The following is a 19,545-nucleotide window of genomic DNA, read 5'->3' as shown; positions in this document are numbered from 1 at the left end:
ACAGTGTCCCAACTTTTTTGGAATTGGGCTTGTAATTAATCAAATGCACCAATGTTTTTTTTCTGCCAAGTTTTTATTTACATGCTGCCCAGTGCCAACTAGCAAATGTGCAGTGTAGGCTCCAATCAGGCCATGGTAAGAACTGTCAGTTGTCAGTGTGCTTATCAATTGGCTTGTGTCATAGCTGATCAAATGTGCAGCACCATGGCAACTGCAGATCTAAATCTGGCCAAGATGATGACGTCCTTGGTGGATGGGAGGGTTTAGTTCTGTTTTAAAGTTTAAGGTTGGGTAATCTTATGTTGATAACTTCTTATAAATGGGCATTTTTGCTTAACAACAAAAAGGTTGATTCTCACCTCCAACTGTCCACCCCACGCTGGTGTGTTTGCAATTTCACTGCAGTACTTCTCAAACTCATCTGTGTAAGACAAATGTGACAGTTATACTAAACAGTCATTTAAATTAAGAGCATCATTTCAGTAAACCTCTACTAAAGAAGAACACAGCTATAAACTAAATCATATCACTGGTATGTAATTTAAAGCCCCATTTCAGGCCAAATAAGCACAAACTCCCAAACCTCCCTCCCACTCAGCTCTAATTCATGCTGGAAGGTAGGAATGCACCAATACAGTTTTTTGTTTTTTTTTATCCAAAAACAATACTTTTTTTTTTTAAGACCGAGTACTTATACGTTTACACGTGTATACCAAGGAGAGCCATGGTTCTTGCGTGTTTTCAGATGCAATTTCATTTTGCAATTAGCATGCCAAGTAAAATAGAATGGTTTCCTATTGAGGGCCTTCAGATAGATGCAGGTAAAATCGCATTGCGTTTCAGAAAAAGGATCCTGTGAGATCTGAAATCGCACTCTATAGATTAGAATGGGGCTTTTGAGAAAGCAATGCGTTTTTGCTTTGAATTACCTTTTGTACTGACTTTCCTGGGGGAGGCAGGAATTGCTATGTGGCAATGAGAGAGTGCCTGCCAGCGCTGTTTGTGTTCCAGCGGCTGCCTCAGCTTCCTTCTGGTGGTACTTCCTCCGGTCCACCTTTTCAGTGAAGCCCTTTGTGGATCAGCGGAGCTATTGCTGGCCAGCGATGTCTATGGGGTTTATTTACTAAAGGCAAATCCACTGTGCACTACAAGTGCACTTGGAAGTGCAGTCGCTGTAGATAAGGCATGTCCAACCTGCGGCCCGGAAACCGCAGGCAATGCAGCCCACCGGCCACGGAAATCCAGACAGTCTCCCGCCTTTGGCCAGAGGCTCACAGACACTCGCAAGTGCCATGCGATCTCCCAGCTGCCGCGGGAGACTTAGGATTTCTGCAGTCAGTGACAGAGCCGCTGCTTCCTGTATAGATCTGACTTGGCACAGGCGGAGTGATATGAAATGCACCCTGCCTGTGACAGGAGCCATACAGGAAGCAGCAGCTCTGCTCTCTACTGCAGCCGCTGCTTCCTCCAGCAGTACCCAAAGTCCTGACCAACAGTACCCGCCAGCAGTACCCACCAGCATTACCCACCAGCACTACCCGCACCAGCAGTCTGCAAAATAAGTAGAAAAGGTATGTGCATTAGCGTGTGTATATTGTTGCAATATGTTTTTTAACAACTAGTTGTGTTTTGTCATAATATGTCATGTCCTTGTTCATACATGTATGAATAAAGACATAACATTTTCTGTCTGCCTAAGTCATATGTGCTAGGGGTGCAACTAGCCCCCCTCACACAACTGTAAATATCCCAGCATGTGCAGTTTCTGACTCCTACCACCATCACCACTTCAAATCACTTAAGTGGTCATGGTGGTTAGAGTGTTCCTTTAATATCTCTCAGAAGAAGTAAACCTCTGTATACTGATTCCATTTCATTTGATCATCCTCTAGTTGTGTTAAATTAGTGCGGGGGAGGGGCGCGGGAAGGGCACGGCGGCGTTTTATTACTTCTATACCTTAACTATAGCATATATTTTATATGCAGCCCGAGAATATTTCTCTACACTCAATGTGGCCCAGAGAAGCCAGAAGGTTGGACACCCATGTTGTAGATCTAGAGGGGAACACACAAGGAAAATAAAAAAAAAACATTTTTGCTTGCACATAATTGGATGATAGAAATCAGCAGAGCTTCCCCTCATTTCAGATCTTCCCCGACTGCACTTCCAAGTGCACAGTGGATTTGCCTTTAGTAAATTAACCCCTATGTCTTTCAGTGGCCTTTGGCGGTTCTTTCTACGATCCATCCCTCAACACAGCTCCCTGATAATGTGTGTTGATTGGCGGCTTCACATATCACTCTAATGGCTTCTGACAGACTCCTCTCTCCTGATCCCCTCTGCATACATAGAGAGCGCCAAAACCCTGCTGTAAAGTCACATCAAAAATTGACTGGTAATTAATATTCAACCACATGTGACTCACATGGTGGAATCGCACTACAAAACAGTGTGATTTTACATCGCATACATGTGAACCTAGCCTGAAGGTACAGGTGCATTTTTACTAGTAAAAGCACTCGTGCAAATGCTTAGTATCAGCACCGATACCGGTATAGGTCCAACACTATTGGAAGGCATTGCTTACCTGGTGAAGCAAGTTATACTCACCCAAGTCCACCATCAAGGTTGCTCACTGGTGCCATTTCGGAGTATGAGGGGACCCCGCCGCTAGACAGCCACTAGGAATTATCCACGTGACACAGGCAGTGATGTGAAAGCCTTAAATTTTGCCATTGCCCATCGGCAAAGCCTTTTTCTGAACAACTCCAACAGCAGACTGAACACCTCCTTAACTGTCAAGAACTGAAACATGAAATGCCTAGAGCAGGAACATGCAAACTGTGGCCCTCCAGATGTTGCAGAACTACAAGTCCCATGAGGCATAGCAAGACTGACATCCACAAGCATGATGCTAAAAGTCAGAGGCATGATGGGACTTGTGGTTTTGCAAAAGCTGGAGGGCCATCGTTTGCATATCCCTGTCCTAGAGCTTTGGTTTTAGAACTACTAGATTAGGTGTTTGGAGTAATTGCATTTAGCTGTTCAAGAACAATTTATTCCCTGATAAATCCATGTCACCATCAGCACAGCCCAAAGTACCCTACCAAGCTGATAAAGCTGCCATAAGAGGAAAAGTGAACCTCTCAAGGATCAGCAATCATTGTGTTCTAAAATTCAGGGCAATCCAAATAAATTCTAAAACTCAACCAGCTCTAGTGCAGGGAATAAAAAGTTAGGCAGGTGTGCCCTCTACTGGCTATTCAAATGTAGTACAACTTTTACAGTGGATCTAAATTCCAATTCTAACATGAGCTTTGCTGGGGTGGATGAATAAGGGCTGAAATATTTACCCATCCTAGGGAAAATGTTGCCTTGGATTTCCTACAGTACCACTCCAATAACTAAATGTCCAGGCGTTGGGATGCCTTAGCTGACAATAAGGATCCGATTCTATTCTTTAGCAGGAAAATATAGCCAAAGACCCAAGCTGCTAGTCACATGAGCAGAAAACGGAACTAAATCTAGTTTTTCAAAAACTGCGAGCAGGCAGACTTATCACAGAAGAAACTTGCAATAATACACGCTTATCTGCCTGGCTTGAAGCTTTCAACCAAATGCATGCCAAGCTGTGCAAATGCAGCTCAGTGTGCACTCCTGCCACCCTTCAGCTGTGCCAGAAGGATTGAATCCCGTGCACATGCATGTGATGGCGTCATCCCCTGCCAACCAATTCAGAGGTGGGAAACCCAGCACCCGGGGAGAGGATGGCAGCGGCAAGCAAGGGATGTAACCGCGGCATTATTGGAAGGTGGGGGTGAGTAGTTTTTGGGGTTTAGTTCTGCTTTACGTAGCCTCTAATATTTTTTCCAGGAAAGGTAAGTAAATGAACCCTTGTACTTTGCTTGCCTTATCCCTTCCAGCAAGACAGTGAAGCAAAACCCACGAGTTCAAATTCATGTCTGTTTTACCTAGCAAAGGATTTGGTGCATTTTATTTATTGTGAATTTAAACTCACGGGGCAGAGTTTTAAAGTGACTATTAGCACAGGTAAAATATAACAGCAAAAAAAAACACACAACACGACTACTACTTACGTTCTGGACGCTTGGTATTTGAAAAGCTTCTGCTTTAATACTCACTGTCCTCAGAAGTATTCACACACTTCCAAATCAACAACCTTTCCCCTCCCTACTGCTTGCTGTAGTTTTTCGCTGGCTTGTTTGTCACTACAATATGTAGAAACCAGCAGGATCAACTACACCAAGTAAGTTGGGGAACCATCTGACTGGCTGAATACTTCCAACAGGCTGGGAGAACCATGAACTCACCAAAAAGGTAAATACATGCAGTCTTTCTTTTACAAGAATGTTTTCCATACACGTGACCCTGTTCTGAAAGGGTCACTTTAACCCTACTATGTAGTACAAGGACCTGCCCGATGGCATAGAAAGCAAAAGTGTTTAGGTTTGACCTCATATTATATGGTTTTCGGCAATTGTAAAGGAAAATTGTATGAGGTATGGCCAGCATTAGATATACTTTAACAGGGAGCTCTTCAATGATCAGGGCCCAAAATTGCATACAGGCTTATGACCTAAAATAAATGACCACTCACAGAAGCAATGTCTTCATAATGACCTTAAAGAGGTTGTAAACCTCAGAATTTTTTTTTTTTTTAAAAACGAACACCTGAAAGACAAACACCTAATGAGGTAGTATGCATCGCATAGTAGCTCATTACGAAATACTTATCTTAGAAGAAAGCCCCGCAGTGCCGACCGCTCACCTGTCTCATGGGTGACATGTTCGGTCGCCCTTCTTCCGGGATTGCGGCATCCAGCCATCTGGTTGGCTGGAGCCATGAAAAACGGTCACGGCACGGGCCCCTGAAGGAACGGCACGAGCAGCCGTTCCTTCAGAGCGCATGTGCCAGTGATGTCACTGGCTGCATGCAAAGTAAATATCTTCTAAACGGTGCACGTTTAGGAGATATTTACAGTACCTATAGGTAAGTCTTATCATAGGCTTACCTATAGGTACAAGTTGCATAGGAGGGTTTACTTCCTCTCTAAGAGACGTGGCAGCAATGGTGCTCATGGCTTCTGCAGAATTTGTGGTTCTCGCAATTGAATGTCCTTACTCAGGACAACTCTAAATCCTTTTCAAATCATCACCTGGTACTAACTAGACCCCATCATTTGTATGCACAATTGCAAAAAGACATGGATACCGAGCAGTCTTGGATACATTTTGACATAAAGATCTCACCCTGCGTGTACATTTCCCCTGTGACATAAAGATCTCACCCTGTGTGTACATTTCCCCTGTGACATAAAGATCTCACCCTGCGTGTACATTTCCCCTGTGACATAAAGATCTCCCCCTGCGTGTACATTTCCCCTGTGACAAAGATCTCACCCTGCGTGTACATTTCCCCTGTGACATAAAGATCTCACCCTGTGTGTACATTTCCCCTGTGACAAAGATCTCACCCTGCGTGTACATTTCCCCTGTGACATAAAGATCTCCCCCTGCGTGTACATTTCCCCTGTGACATAAAGATCTCACCCTGCGTGTACATTTCCCCTGTGACATAAAGATCTCACCCTGTGTGTACATTTCCCCTGTGACAAAGATCTCACCCTGCGTGTACATTTCCCCTGTGACATAAAGATCTCCCCCTGCGTGTACATTTCCCCTGTGACAAAGATCTCCCCCTGCGTGTACATTTCCCCTGTGACATAAAGATCTCACCCTGCGTGTACATTTCCCCTGTGACAAAGATCTCACCCTGCGTGTACATTTCCCCTGTGACATAAAGATCTCCCCCTGCGTGTACATTTCCCCTGTGACATAAAGATCTCACCCTGCGTGTACATTTACCCTGTGACATAAAGATCTCCCCCTGCGTGTACATTTCCCCTGTGACAAAGATCTCCCCCTGCGTGTACATTTCCCCTGTGACATAAAGATCTCACCCTGCGTGTACATTTCCCCTGTGACAAAGATCTCACCCTGCGTGTACATTTCCCCTGTGACAAAGATCTCACCCTGCGTGTACATTTCCCCTGTGACATAAAGATCTCACCCTGTGTGTACATTTCCCCTGTGACAAAGATCTCACCCTGCGTGTACATTTCCCCTGTGACATAAAGATCTCCCCCTGCGTGTACATTTCCCCTGTGACATAAAGATCTCACCCTGCGTGTACATTTCCCCTGTGACATAAAGATCTCACCCTGTGTGTACATTTCCCCTGTGACAAAGATCTCACCCTGCGTGTACATTTCCCCTGTGACATAAAGATCTCCCCCTGCGTGTACATTTCCCCTGTGACATAAAGATCTCACCCTGCGTGTACATTTCCCCTGTGACATAAAGATCTCACCCTGCGTGTACATTTCCCCTGTGACAAAGATCTCACCCTGCGTGTACATTTCCCCTGTGACATAAAGATCTCACCCTGTGTGTACATTTCCCCTGTGACAAAGATCTCACCCTGCGTGTACATTTCCCCTGTGACATAAAGATCTCCCCCTGCGTGTACATTTCCCCTGTGACATAAAGATCTCACCCTGCGTGTACATTTCCCCTGTGACATAAAGATCTCACCCTGCGTGTACATTTCCCCTGTGACAAAGATCTCACCCTGCGTGTACATTTCCCCTGTGACATAAAGATCTCACCCTGTGTGTACATTTCCCCTGTGACAAAGATCTCACCCTGCGTGTACATTTCCCCTGTGACATAAAGATCTCCCCCTGCGTGTACATTTCCCCTGTGACATAAAGATCTCACCCTGCGTGTACATTTCCCCTGTGACATAAAGATCTCCCCCTGTGTGTACATTTCCCCTGTGACATAAAGATCTCCCCCTGCGTGTTCATTTCCCCTGTGACATAAAGATCTCACCCTGTGTGTACATTTCCCCTGTGACATAAAGATCTCACCCTGTGTGTACATTTCCCCTGTGACAGAGTTGGTTAGAAATGGCAGAAAGTCATCTGCATGGCTCTGCATGTAGTCTGCAGTTTGGTGCCTGAGATTGGAAAGAGTCAGATTCACACCCCGCTCCTTCAGCTGATGTTCAATAGCTCTGTACATGCAATGACCATCTGATGGGATGGGTTTGATCTGCTCTTGTCTCTCTGACAAGATTTGGCCAAGTTTCTGACTTTCCAGGTGCCGAGCTCCAGACAGGTTCTCAATTTCAGCTTCTGCTATGCGCTCATCTCTCTCTTTCTCCAAGGCTGCCTTCTTCTCCTAGAAAAGATAAGGAAGTCTGGTAAAAAGAACTCCATAGACCAGGTTTCCACATTATTTACAGTGCATCCGGAAAGTATTCACAGCGCTTCACATTTTATGTTACAGCCATATTCCAAAAAGTATTAAATTCATTATTTTTCTCAAAATTCTACAAACAATACCCCATCATAATGACAACATTAAATACATTTGTTTAAAATCTTTGCAAATTTATAACAAAAAAAAAAAAAAATATATATAAAAAAAAAAAAATAAATCACATGTACATAAGTTTTCACAGTCTTTTCCACAACACTCAAAATTGAGCTCAGGAGCATCTTGTTTCCACGAATTATCCTTGAGATGTTTCTACAACTCGAGTCCACCTGTGGTAAATTCAGTTGATTGGCCAGCATTTGGAAAGGCACACACCTGTCTATATAAGGTCCCACAATTAACAGTACATAAAGGCCCCTTTCACACAGGCGGACCGTTCAGATCCGCCTGTCCGTTTTTTTGGCGGATCTGAACGGTCCCCCCTCATGCATCCCTATGGGGCATCGGATGGCAGTGGAGACATGTCCACTGACACCCGACCCGATCCGTCAAATCAGGACGGATGGAAACCCTATTTTCCATCCATCCAGCGGATCGGATGAGAACGGACCGACGGTCCGTTCCCATTCGATTTCCCCCATAGAGATGCAGAGGGAACTGACAGCTGTGTCTCCGCACACAGCGCGGAGACACAGCTGTCCTCCTGCTGCTCAGCGGGGGATCAGCAGCTAGATATATAGCCAATACCATCCCTACAGTGAAGCATGGTGGTGGCAGCATCAGACTGTGGGGATGTTTTTCAGCGGCAGGTACTAGGAGATTGGTCAGGATCATGGGAAAGATGAATGCAGCAATGTATAGAGACACCCTTGATGAAAACCTACTCCAGAGCACTCTGGACCTCAGACTGGGGTGAACAATCTTCCAACAGGACAAGGACCCTAAGCACACAGCCAAGATAACAAAGAAGTGGCTACGGGACAACTCTGTGAATGTTCTTGAGTGGCCCAGCCAGAGCCTAGACTTGAACATCTCTGGAGAGATCTGAAAATGGCTGTGCACCAATGCTCCCCATCCAACCTGATGAAGCTTGAGAGGTCCTGCAAAAAATGGGAGAAACTGCCCAAAACTAGGTGTGCCAAGCTTGTAGCAGGGGCGTAACTACAGGGGTTGCAATCGCTACCGGGCCCCATGCTCCAGGGGGCCCGGTAGCAAACCAGTGGGTGAACTTCCAGGATCGCAAAGGTCACACTTGCGACCGGACCCTGGCATTGCACCACTCTGGGGAGGCCTCAAGATTGCAGGAAGGGGGCCCACAAGATTGCAGGAAGGGGGCCCACTGCAGAACCTGTGAAAGAATCCCGCTGCGGGACCATAATAAAAGGCCATGCAACGAGTGTAAAGAGCCCCAGGATTAGTGGGAAGAGCCCTGGGCTTGAAGGTAAGGGCCCCGGCCAGGGGTCTGGGGGGCCCTTCATGGTTTCTTGCATCAGGGCCCTGAAGGTTCTAGTTACGCCTCTGGCTTGTAGCATCATACTCAAAAAAAACTTGAGGCTGTAATTGGTGCCAAAGGTGCTTCAACAAAGAATTGAGCAAAGGCCGTGAATACTTACATACATGGGATTTTTTTTGTTTCTTATTTTAAATATTATTGCAAAAACTTTCAAACAAAATTATTTCACGTTGTCATTAGGAGATTTTGTTTGTAGAATTTTTAGGAAATTAACGAAGTTAATACATTTTAGAAAAAGGCTGCAACATAAAATGTGGAAAAAGTGCAGTGCTGTAATATTTTCCAGGTTCACTGTAAGCCTGCTGTGAACACTACATTTGGTCACATATACATTACTCCTTAAACTTAAAAAGCAACAGGCACCATGTTTATTTTAAGACTCAGTTTTAAAAGGCGAGAAGAACAAGGAGGCTCCCATTGCGAACTTCTCATTCTACATATGCTGGCATGCTGACCCCTCGGCTTCAAAAACTTGAGTCGCTAACCCAGAACATGCATGCAGAGAAGGACTTCAGACTTTCTTGACATATATATTGGTTCCAGGTCAAGGACTCCAAAAGCACTGAAGTCAGAGTGTCAGTACTACCACTTTTCTTGGTAAAAAGGTCTTTATCACAAATAGTATTCTCCAAGAAATATACCACAATTCTATGCACACCATCCTATGTTGCTACTTTGGTTGTAAACACTCTTTAAAGTAAAGTCTTATTTTTGTATAGCTATCCATTATATTTCACCCCCAGGAAGCTGCACGGCGACCGCTGCAAACACCCAAGCTATCCCATCAAGGCTCCTGCACATCCAAAGAGAAAGCCTCATTCATTCCAACAGAGGCGCAATCTATAATACGTCCCAACGATAAGACGGCCTCTTCACAGGAGTGACCGGTGGTTGTGCATCTTCCTGTGGCTGCACAGAAAGAATCTGTGGACAGGGGAGTATAAAATCAGGGGAGGTAACCTAAAACAGACACTTTGGAGTGCAATTCAAGGTTTGCACAGAATGTCTGAGCCCCTTTAAACAATTATCTTTTTGTATCTCCAAGGGGTCCTAACCTTTCTCTACTTCAGCCAATAAAAAAAACGTTCTGGCTATACATTACCATTAAGGCAAGGGTATGAAACCTTAACAAGATGGAGATTTACCCAAATGACATGGAAAAGATCAAAGATCACAAAGGTGCAGTGGGTAATTTTAAAGAAGATAACCTACCAAGGCCCCATTAAAAAGTAAGGAAGGTATGAAGAGTTCAGGGCTAAGTAGTAAGCAAAGCAGGATGCAGAGGTAAGTAATGTAGAGTGCAGGGGTCAGTAGTATAAGGTATGAAGCGTGTAGAAGTCCTCTCAGGTCTCCCATCAACTATGTCATGTGACACGTCAGAGCCTTCCTCGGCTCTGCGCTCACATTGCTGCTCTTGTCTGAGGTCTGAAAGGTGGCAGGCAGGATCAGGGGCTGTTGGCACAGCGAGGTCAGTTGCAAAATATCAGTGGGTCACTAAACCTCACTATTAGTATTATGCAACAAGCTCCTAACCCCCAAAAAAGTATCATTTTGCATACTGGTTAATAAAATATGCATGCATGAGCAGTAGTGATGTGCACCAGAAGACTTGAAATTCAACAAAATTAAAATGGACTCTCTAGCTAAAGTTTAAATATTGGAATAGGGCAGATGTTGGCCGACTGCATCCCCTCCCAAATTCAGAGACCTCCCTACCTACTGCAGCCATTAAAATAGGGTTTATATTTTTCCTATGTTTATCTTAGGAAAATGCAGCAGGTCTAAAAACTCCTGCTGAATCCTCCAAGAAATCTGCTCATTGGAGCATATGTGGTATATGTTTCTGAATAGAACTGCATCACATACCATGTAAGGTTCTCCAGTTATTCTTGTACAAACCTTGCATTATGCACATCGGATTCTATGGAGTATCAGATCAGCCTCGCACTAAAGCGAATCGTAGAGAAAATTACCAACGTGTTCTTACCCGCCTCTTTTGGGCTTTAGACAGACGAGGTTGCTGAGCGGGCACTTCAGCTCCAAGATCCAAATCAGTGACCCCATTAGTGACACTGTTTATCTAAAAAAGAATAGAATATTAAGACAAAAAATAAACAAAGATTCATAAATTTATTTGCTACAATTCACCAAATGGGAGTCTTTCGCAGGACGACATCCGGTCACTTTCATGTACAACCAAGCAAGGGAGGGAAGGAAATGTACAGCAATGGTAAGGACCGCAGGCGAAGTAACTTTTGCCAGGCCATCGCCTGACCCCACTTACACACACCTTCTGTATGTTCCAATCCTCCCAGAGTCAAACCCTGGCTACACTTAAGAGTTGAATATCAGAGCTTACACAAGGTTGATGTAGTCACCCCTGCCCTCATGTGACAGTGGTCAGATCCTGCAACTGGCTGACGACAACGAGTCATATCTTTAATCAATGCAAACTGCAAGGCATGCATCATCCCAGTACATCTACTAGTCCTGCAGAAACACTCCAGTGTGCGGCTAGGGAAAATGAGGATGGGTTCATTGGTGGGGATACACCAGCAAGTCAGCCATAAATGGCCCACCTCTCCATCCTCCAGGAGCACATTAGGGGCGGGCATGCCAATGCAGGAGCAATAGCAGATGTGAGGACACAGACTACATGGTCCAAACAACGTGTGTGGTGGTTAAACATATGCTTTTCAATGGACACTTTCAGACACTTTTTTTTAAAAAGGTAAAGTCAACCCCTTCTGGACCGTCTGCCGCATATATACTGCGACAGGGAGGCCCGGCTGCACAAAGCCACGTACATGACTTTGTGCATGAGATTTCAGGGGCGCGCGCCGCACTGCCGCTCCCGCTGTGATTGGATGCAGCGTGAGCCAATCAATGGGTCGGCCGCCAGGACCCACTGATTGTTCGGCGGAATGACAGAACGTCGGTCTGCCTATGTAAACAAAGCAGACCGCTGTTCTGTCAGGGAGGAAAAGAGATCTTGTATTTCAGCTAAGCTAAAACACAGATCTCTCTTTTCCTCTACTGCATTCATTCCCCCCACAGTTGGAAAGCACTCCCTAGGAGCGCACTTAACCCCCTTGATCGCCCCTGGTGTTAACCCCTTCCCTGCCAGTGTCATTTATACAGTAACAGTGCACTTTTTTTTAGCACTGATCACAGTATTGGTGTCACTGGTCCCCAAAAAGTGTCAGGAAGTGTTAGATTTGTCCGCTGCAATGTCGCAGTCCCGCTAATAATATTGCTGATTGCCGCCATTACTAGTAAAAACAAAAAATAAATAAGTCCATAAATATATTCCATAGTTTGTAGACTCTAACTTTTGCACAAATCAATCAATATACACTTACAGTAATCCCCCGCTACATCGCGGTTCAGTTTTTGCGGTCCCGGTAATTCGCGTTTTTTTTGTAATGTTATTTTACTATATAAATCATTAAAAATGAAATATTTTTGTGTTTTCCATAGCTCTTGCTATGTCTCTTAGTATCTTTTATGTGTTTAAATACTTTTCTATTGTTTTAAAAGTGTGTTTAAAGACCTTAAAATGCTTCTACACGTACAGTGACAGTAAAATAAACATGCCTACAATGCATTTTAATAGGGTTTTTCTATTTCGCGGAATTTCACTTTTAGCGGCTGGGTCCGGAATGTAACCCCCGCAATGGAGGGGGGTTTACTGTACTAGGATTTTTTTGTAGCAGAATACATAGTGGCCTAAATTGATGAAAAAAAAAAAAAAAAACTTTATTGGGTATGTTTTATAGCAGAAAGTAAAAAATATTGTTTTTTTTTTTCCAAAATTGGTGTTTTCTGTTTATAGCGAGGTGATCAAATATCACTAAAAGAAAGCTCTATTTGTGGGGGGGGGGGGAAAAAAGACATCCGTTTTTTTTTTGGGTACAGCGTCGCATGACCGCGCAATTGCCAGTTAAAGCAACGCAGTGCTATATCGCAAAAAATGACCTGGTCATTAAGGGGGGGGGGGGTAAAACCTTAAAGTGGTTAAGCTGGTCATACATAAGTCAATTCTTTTTCCTTTTAGCCAGTGGGTTGAACGAAAAAAAAAATAAAAAAAAAAAATTGACCTGTTCATCCACACATTTGATGTGGATGGGGAGAATGATCCCCACTGTGTCATTGTTTTCTGACAGTGGGACTCCCCCAGCTGTCAGAATACACTGATCAGTGCTGCAGCCGATTGGCTACAAGATTCGATCGATTGGAAATTTTCCAGCAGGACTGTTAAGAAGTCGATCAATAGATTGACTTCACATGAACGGGAATGACAAGAGATGGATCTAAAGTTCAATCTATGCATGGTTACTTTTTTTTTTTTCTAAATCGGTTTATTAATTTTTATACATACAACAAATCATAACATACACATTCACATAGAATAATAACCAAAAAAAAAAAAACCTTCCTTTCCTTCCCCGTGCATAATCATCATAAAGATACTTTTAATATTATTTACAACCAGGATTTCCCAATTCTTACTTAATGCCTAGCTGCTTCCAGGATTATAGGAGGTATATCCAAACCCCTATGCGGCCGTACCAGAATCGGCCAGCGACCCTGACCATATCCGGCCATATTTCCTCAGATAGTCCCTGTGTGCATAGGGATCTTTATACAATGGTAAATTACTATTAACCAGACCTTTCCAAAAGGAAACCGTAGGCGGAACCCTTCTCTTCCAGTGTAAAGTGATAGAAGTGTAAAACAAAAGAAGACTGACTAATACTTTTTCAGCTCTGGTATGTAACAAGGCAGACACCAGACACAGTAAACAGATTTCAATAGCCCTAGGAATAGTGATTGTTGTATGTGTATTAAGCAGAGTTGTATAAAGTACTTAAAACCCATACTTGAGTAAAAGTACAAGTGCTCTATCAAAAAGTGACTTGAGTAGAAGTGGAAGTGCTCTATCAAAAAGTGACTTGAGTAGAAGTACAAAAGTATTCAACATTTTTTGTACTTAAGTATTGCAAGTAATTGTTTGAAAAGTTTTGCTACTCAAGTACTGAAAGTAAAAATACAAGTACTGTGTTATGTAGTTATTAAAGAAAGAAGTCAAAAGTTTGAACATCATATTGTTTTTTATTATTTCAAATGCAGCTTTTATTTATACATACAGTAGCATTTATTTTCGTATGCGCTGATAATACACATGTTTTAAGCTTCATGAAACCTGCCATCTACTGTTCTGGCAGTGGTCATTTTTATAATAGTAACGAGTAACTATGCAGCACAAAAAAAAAAATATCGGAGTAGAAGTATTGAAAATCATTGAAAAAATGTAGTGAAGTAAAAGTGGAAGTAGGAGAAAAAAATTCTACTCCAGGAAAGTACAGATACCGCCTTTCGGTACTTAAGTACAGTAGTTCTACTTAGTTACTATACATCTCTGGTATTAAGTACCACCAAAACTCCCTCCCAATAACTAGTGATCTTAGAACATGACCAAAAAATGTGTAAAGTTCCCCTCAGGGTCTCCACATCTCCAACATTCCAAAGAACGTAATGGATACATCCGTTGTAATCTAGCAGGAGTAAAATAAGCCCTATGCACTATTTTATACTGAATTTGTCGGTCACGCAGGGAGACTAAACTTTTGAATGGTAAATCCCAGATCTTATCCCAGTCCTCCGGGCCCAAACCTGGCACGTCGCTCTCCCACTTAGCACATAATTTATCTAACGGAGGTAATGCATCCTCTACTAAATGAGCGTAAATACGTGATATACGCTTTTTATTACAATCCAAACTAAGCAAACATTCCAACTTAGACTGCTCTACTTGCAAAGGTACATTCAAAAATTAACCTTTGAAAGCATGAGCAAATTGCCTATAATAGAAATAGTAAGTGGGTGGGATTAGGGCTGGGCGATATGGCTGAAAACTGTATCACGATATCAGTGTTTCATATCGGTCGATATCGATATATATTGATATTTTTTATTACCCATTTAAAATAAGGACCCTAGGGTGAGAATGCAGGGCGGCGGGCATGGTGCAGGAGAATGCAGGGTACTGGCATGGTGCAGGAGAATGCAGGGTACTGGCATGGAGCAGGAGAATGCAGGGTGACTGGCATGGTGCAGGAGAATGCAGGGTGGCTGGCATGGTGCAGGAGAATGCAGGGTGGCAGGCATGGTGCAGGAGAATGCAGGGTGGCAGGCATGGTGCAGGAGAATGCAGGGTGGCAGGCATGGTGCAGGAGAATGCAGGGTGGCAGGCATGGTGCAGGAGAATGCAGGGTGGCAGGCATGGTGCAGGAGAATGCAGGGTGGCAGGCATGGTGCAGGAGAATGCAGGGTGGCAGGCATGGTGCAGCAGAATGCAGGGTGACTGGCATGGTGCAGGAGAATGCAGGGTGACTGGCATGGTGCAGGAGAATGCAGGGTACTGGCATGGTACAAGAGGATCCGGGGTTGTGGGCATACTACGGGAGATGCAGTGCTGTGGGCATGGTACAGGTAGACCATGCCCGCAGCACTGCATCCCTTGTAGTGTGCCCGCAGCCCTGCATAACGGCAGGTAGTGAAGCTGTTTCACTTACCTGTTCCAGAGGCACCTTCGTTTTAAAAATGGCGCCGCCCGGCGCCGATACGTCATTGCGCACCCGCCGCCACCGCTCGTGTAATTTCGGCTATTCTCGGCCTCTCCCGAGCGGCGGCGGCGCGTGCGCAATGACGTGTTGGCGCCATTTTTAAAAGTTTAAACCCGTCGGAGCGGACTTTTTGATTTATCGTTCAAGTTTTCTTATTGCTATCGAGCACGGGAATATCGCGATACCTATCGGTATCGTTTTATCGCCCAGCCCTAGGTGGGATCCTAAACTCCTCAGAAAGTTGAACAAAGGACTTCAAAAAGCCTCCCTCCACCACCTGTGAAAGACTTGATCTTGTATTTAGTCCAAATCATAGGGTCCGGTAGCCTAAAGATGCGAGGTAGAGCAGGATTTTTCCAAATTGGCACATTAGGAAATACCAATACGGAAGAACCACGCTCCCTAAGTAGTTCAGCCCTCCATGCCCTAACCGTAGTGGACATCGAAGGTGTCAATGAATATGGGGCACCCAATTACCGAAACACCAGTGCACGCAAAGCTTCTAGTTATCCAACTATGGCCGCCTCCAACATTGTGGATGGCTTGGTCTGGTTCGGGGAAAACCACCAGGTCACCGTGATCAACTGAGAGGCCAAATAATACTTCTGTATATCCGGAAAAGCCATCCCTCCCTGGGAGGTGAGCCTCATGAGTGTAGCTAACCGGTATCTCGGAGGATTAGGGGACCAGTAAGGAAAAGAAGAAAAAAGGAAAAACACTAGGAAAGAAGAAAAAAACACTTTCAAGCTGAGCGAAAAATGACTTCGGAATCCACGACCGACAGTGGCGTAGAAGATAAACTTAGGCATTATTTTCATTTTTATTAAGTTCACCCGACCCAATACAGAGAGAAGCAGGCGTTCCCAGGATTTCAATTGTCACTTGGCTTCTTGTACCACCGGGGCCAAGTTTAAAGGAACGTACTCCAAAGACAATCTAGAGATCCAAACTTACATTTTTAAATGTATCCACCCATTGAAGTGGAAGATTCAGGGCAGATTTCCTTGCCTCTGGATCAACAGGTAATAAAAGGGATTTGGACCAGTTAACCTGCAGTCCAGTGAATGTAGAACATGTATCAAGAAACCGCAATGCTCCCTGCAATGAAGGTCCCGCATCACCTAGGAACAGCAACATATCATCGGCATATAATGCCACTCTCTCCTCCAACCAGCCTACGCGATGTCCACGAATATATAGGGACGTGCGGAGTGCCTCCGTCATTGGCTCGATCGCCAAGGCAAAAAGAGCCGGGGAGAGAGGACATCCCTGACGCGTGCCCCAGTACAAGGTAAAAGGAAGAGCGAGGGCACCGCCCAGGCTAATCGATCCAGTCGGATTCTTATAAAGTATTTTCAACCATTCAATAAACTGTATGGTCAGCCTTAACCTCGTAAAACAGGGGTCTTCAAACTTTGCCCTCCAGTTGTTCAGGAACTACAATTCCCATCATGCCTAGTCATGTCTGTAAATGTCAGAGTTTTACAATGCCTCATGGGATGTGTAGTTCCACAACAGTTGGGAGGGCCGTAGTTTGAGGATCCCTGCCTTAAAATAAGCAGTTTCAATTTGTACTTGCCAAGATCACACTCAAATATGTATAATGGACCACAGAAAAAAAAACTAAATTTTACCTAACTTCAGGGAAACTAAGCGTGCAATCATTTTTGCCTTTCATATGCATTGTATCAGGAGAGTCTTGTACCATGTTAGCCATCAATCAATGCAGAAAGTTTATAGTTTAGGTGATAACTTAAGTTAGCTAATATTAAAAAAAAGGTATTAAAGCTGAAATCCAGGAATTATTTTATTGCATACTTACAGTGGTTCAGCTTGGCACAGTGTAAGTATACATATCTCATACTGGATAGGCCACTAGGGAAGCTAACAATCATTGTAGCATTCAGCATTACTACAGTGATAGCAGAGATTTTCCCCTCTGCACACGGACCAAGGGAGTTGCTTGCTCAGTACTGTGGCTGACATGGGCAGCGCAATGTCACTGTCCCTCCTTCCCATGTCATCCAACCAGAACACACCTTGTATTTATTGACAAACAAATAAAAAAATAAAAAATATATGAGGCTTTCTATGAACGGCGATAATGACCACCTGGGCTTAAAGTGGTTGTAAACCCTTACATATACCCAGTGAAGGGACTATCCTCAGATGATGCACAGAAATTAAACAAATCCCCCTACATAAGTTGTACATGTTTATCTGCAGTCTTCCCTACATCCATTCAAAGTTCTGAATTTCAAAGCTTGTCTGAGTGTTCAGAAAAAAGGAGGGCGGAGAGCTAAAATTACAATCTGCAGAGCTCATTGCCGAGAGCTCAGGGAACTGATTGGAGAGAAGAGACACACCCCTGCACACAGGAATAGAGCTGAGGCTGTCAATCAGCTGGAGAGCCCCCGTCACAATTTTTTTCTTGGTGTCAGGAAAACTTGTCAGAAGTGATTAATGCTGATAGAGGAACGAAGCAGCAGACAAAAGTGACACTTCGTGCTCGTAGACAAGTACTCACTATATAAGGATATGCTTTGTTCTTATTTCATGTGTGAGGTTTACAACCACTTTAATGTGCAGTGGGGAAGCTGCTTACTCTTGAGCTGGACCCGGAAGATTGCTGCTATCAGTGTAGAAGCACCAACTACTACAGTGATTTCTAGCTTCTCCAGCAGCCCATCAGGTTTCAAATCTGTATACTTACATTGTGCTTCACTACCCCCCCCCCCCCCCCCCCATGATTTCTCCTGCCTCTGCAGCCTATGTGAGAAGAGATGACCACTGGAAGTATCGCCTCCACCAATAGAAGATGTCCACATCATGCAGGCATTGATGTGGACACCCGGAACAAAGAGCCCAGAATATAAACAGAAGAAGAGAGAAGGATCAGGCCAGCAGTGTCACATGACCTTGACTTCAGGGAGTAAAATGGGCAATTGTATAGGGTGGTGGGGGGGACAGGCGGTTGCGAATATCCCGGAGTTGGGCTTAAAAAAAAATGCAAGATTTTGGGACTCCTTAGAGACTGAGTCTGAGGAAGAAATTTAAAGGGTTCCAAAAGCTTCCTGAGAAATGGATGTAGGGGGGTCCAGCCAGCTTGCACAACAGGAGCCTGCCAATAACCGTGTTGTAGAAGAGCGCGGTCTTGTGCGGTGAAAATCTAAGTTCTTGAACATGTTTGCAATAAGTGGCACTTCACACAGCAAAAATAAAGTGCTAGATTGTTTACATTTCAATGATATATTTATACCATTTTAACTATATGTACAAAGAAGCCGATTAACATATGACATGCCTTTCATAATACTAGCCAAACCCATATATGTAAGCCTCTAAACTCTGAATTTCCAGAAGACGGACTCATTATTTAGCCATTATAAGCTCAATTGGAGCAAGAAAATGCCTCCTAGAGTGCGTCTTGCTTGTTCCCACAAACTACGCCTTGTTTGATAAATATCTACTATGTTGGAGGAGCTGGGGGGGAAAAAAAAACATAACCAGGATTCCTCAGAAGATATCACTTTGATACGATGTGCTCTCCATTTACACGGTATATTGACTTTTCTCTCAGGTGCACACCCTCCTGACCATAACTTATACCCACCTCTGTCTGGGCACACTCCTGCTGTTCCAAGCCTGCCAGTTCTTGTTTGTGTTTTTCATCCAGTTCAGCTTCCAGCTTAGCAATGTCTTCTGTCAGCTGCTTTCTTCTTTTCTTGTCATTTTTAGGCACGGCATTTTTCATACTTTGGATTTTGGCTTCAATACATAAAGATCAGTACAAATTACAAAACTGAGCTCACTTGTAAAATCAACAAGTTACAGATAAAGGGACTACAATACAGCTCTCCGAGCCTTTCATTCCACATCATGTATTTGTTAAAGCCCAACTCCAGCCCCCCCGCCATGCTTGTTTTAAAACTTTTCTAGTATACATAGCATTTTTTTTTCTCAGCTGGTCGCATAATGAGTATAGTGCTCTTCTCCCTCCAGCAGTCCTTATAGCACTCGTGACGACATGTGTGACCATTCTGCGCAGTACTGTGAGCCAAGGTCGCCATGTCTGGGACACAAACCAACCCCACCAG

The 19,545-nt window shown here is 44.1% G+C and overlaps 1 protein-coding gene across 1 annotated transcript in view; it reads right to left on the bottom strand.

The window, feature by feature from the left end:
• OTUD6B (OTU deubiquitinase 6B) overlaps positions 1-19,545 on the bottom strand; it is a 54,749-nt gene that overhangs the window by 29,932 nt on the left and 5,272 nt on the right. The window contains exons 2-5 of the mRNA XM_082257451.1: positions 19,062-19,216; positions 10,807-10,899; positions 6,955-7,267; positions 360-421 (exon numbers count right to left, since the gene is read on the bottom strand). Of these exons, the coding sequence (XP_082113577.1) occupies positions 360-421; positions 6,955-7,267; positions 10,807-10,899; positions 19,062-19,216 (623 nt within the window). The remainder of the gene's footprint in view (positions 1-359; positions 422-6,954; positions 7,268-10,806; positions 10,900-19,061; positions 19,217-19,545) is intronic.

This window comes from Pelophylax lessonae, assembly GCF_965119305.1.
Source record: "Pelophylax lessonae genome assembly, chromosome: 5".
Taxonomy (NCBI): domain Eukaryota; kingdom Metazoa; phylum Chordata; class Amphibia; order Anura; family Ranidae; genus Pelophylax; species Pelophylax lessonae.
Note: the sequence above shows the minus strand (reverse complement) of the source record. Positions and strands in the feature narration are given on the sequence as shown.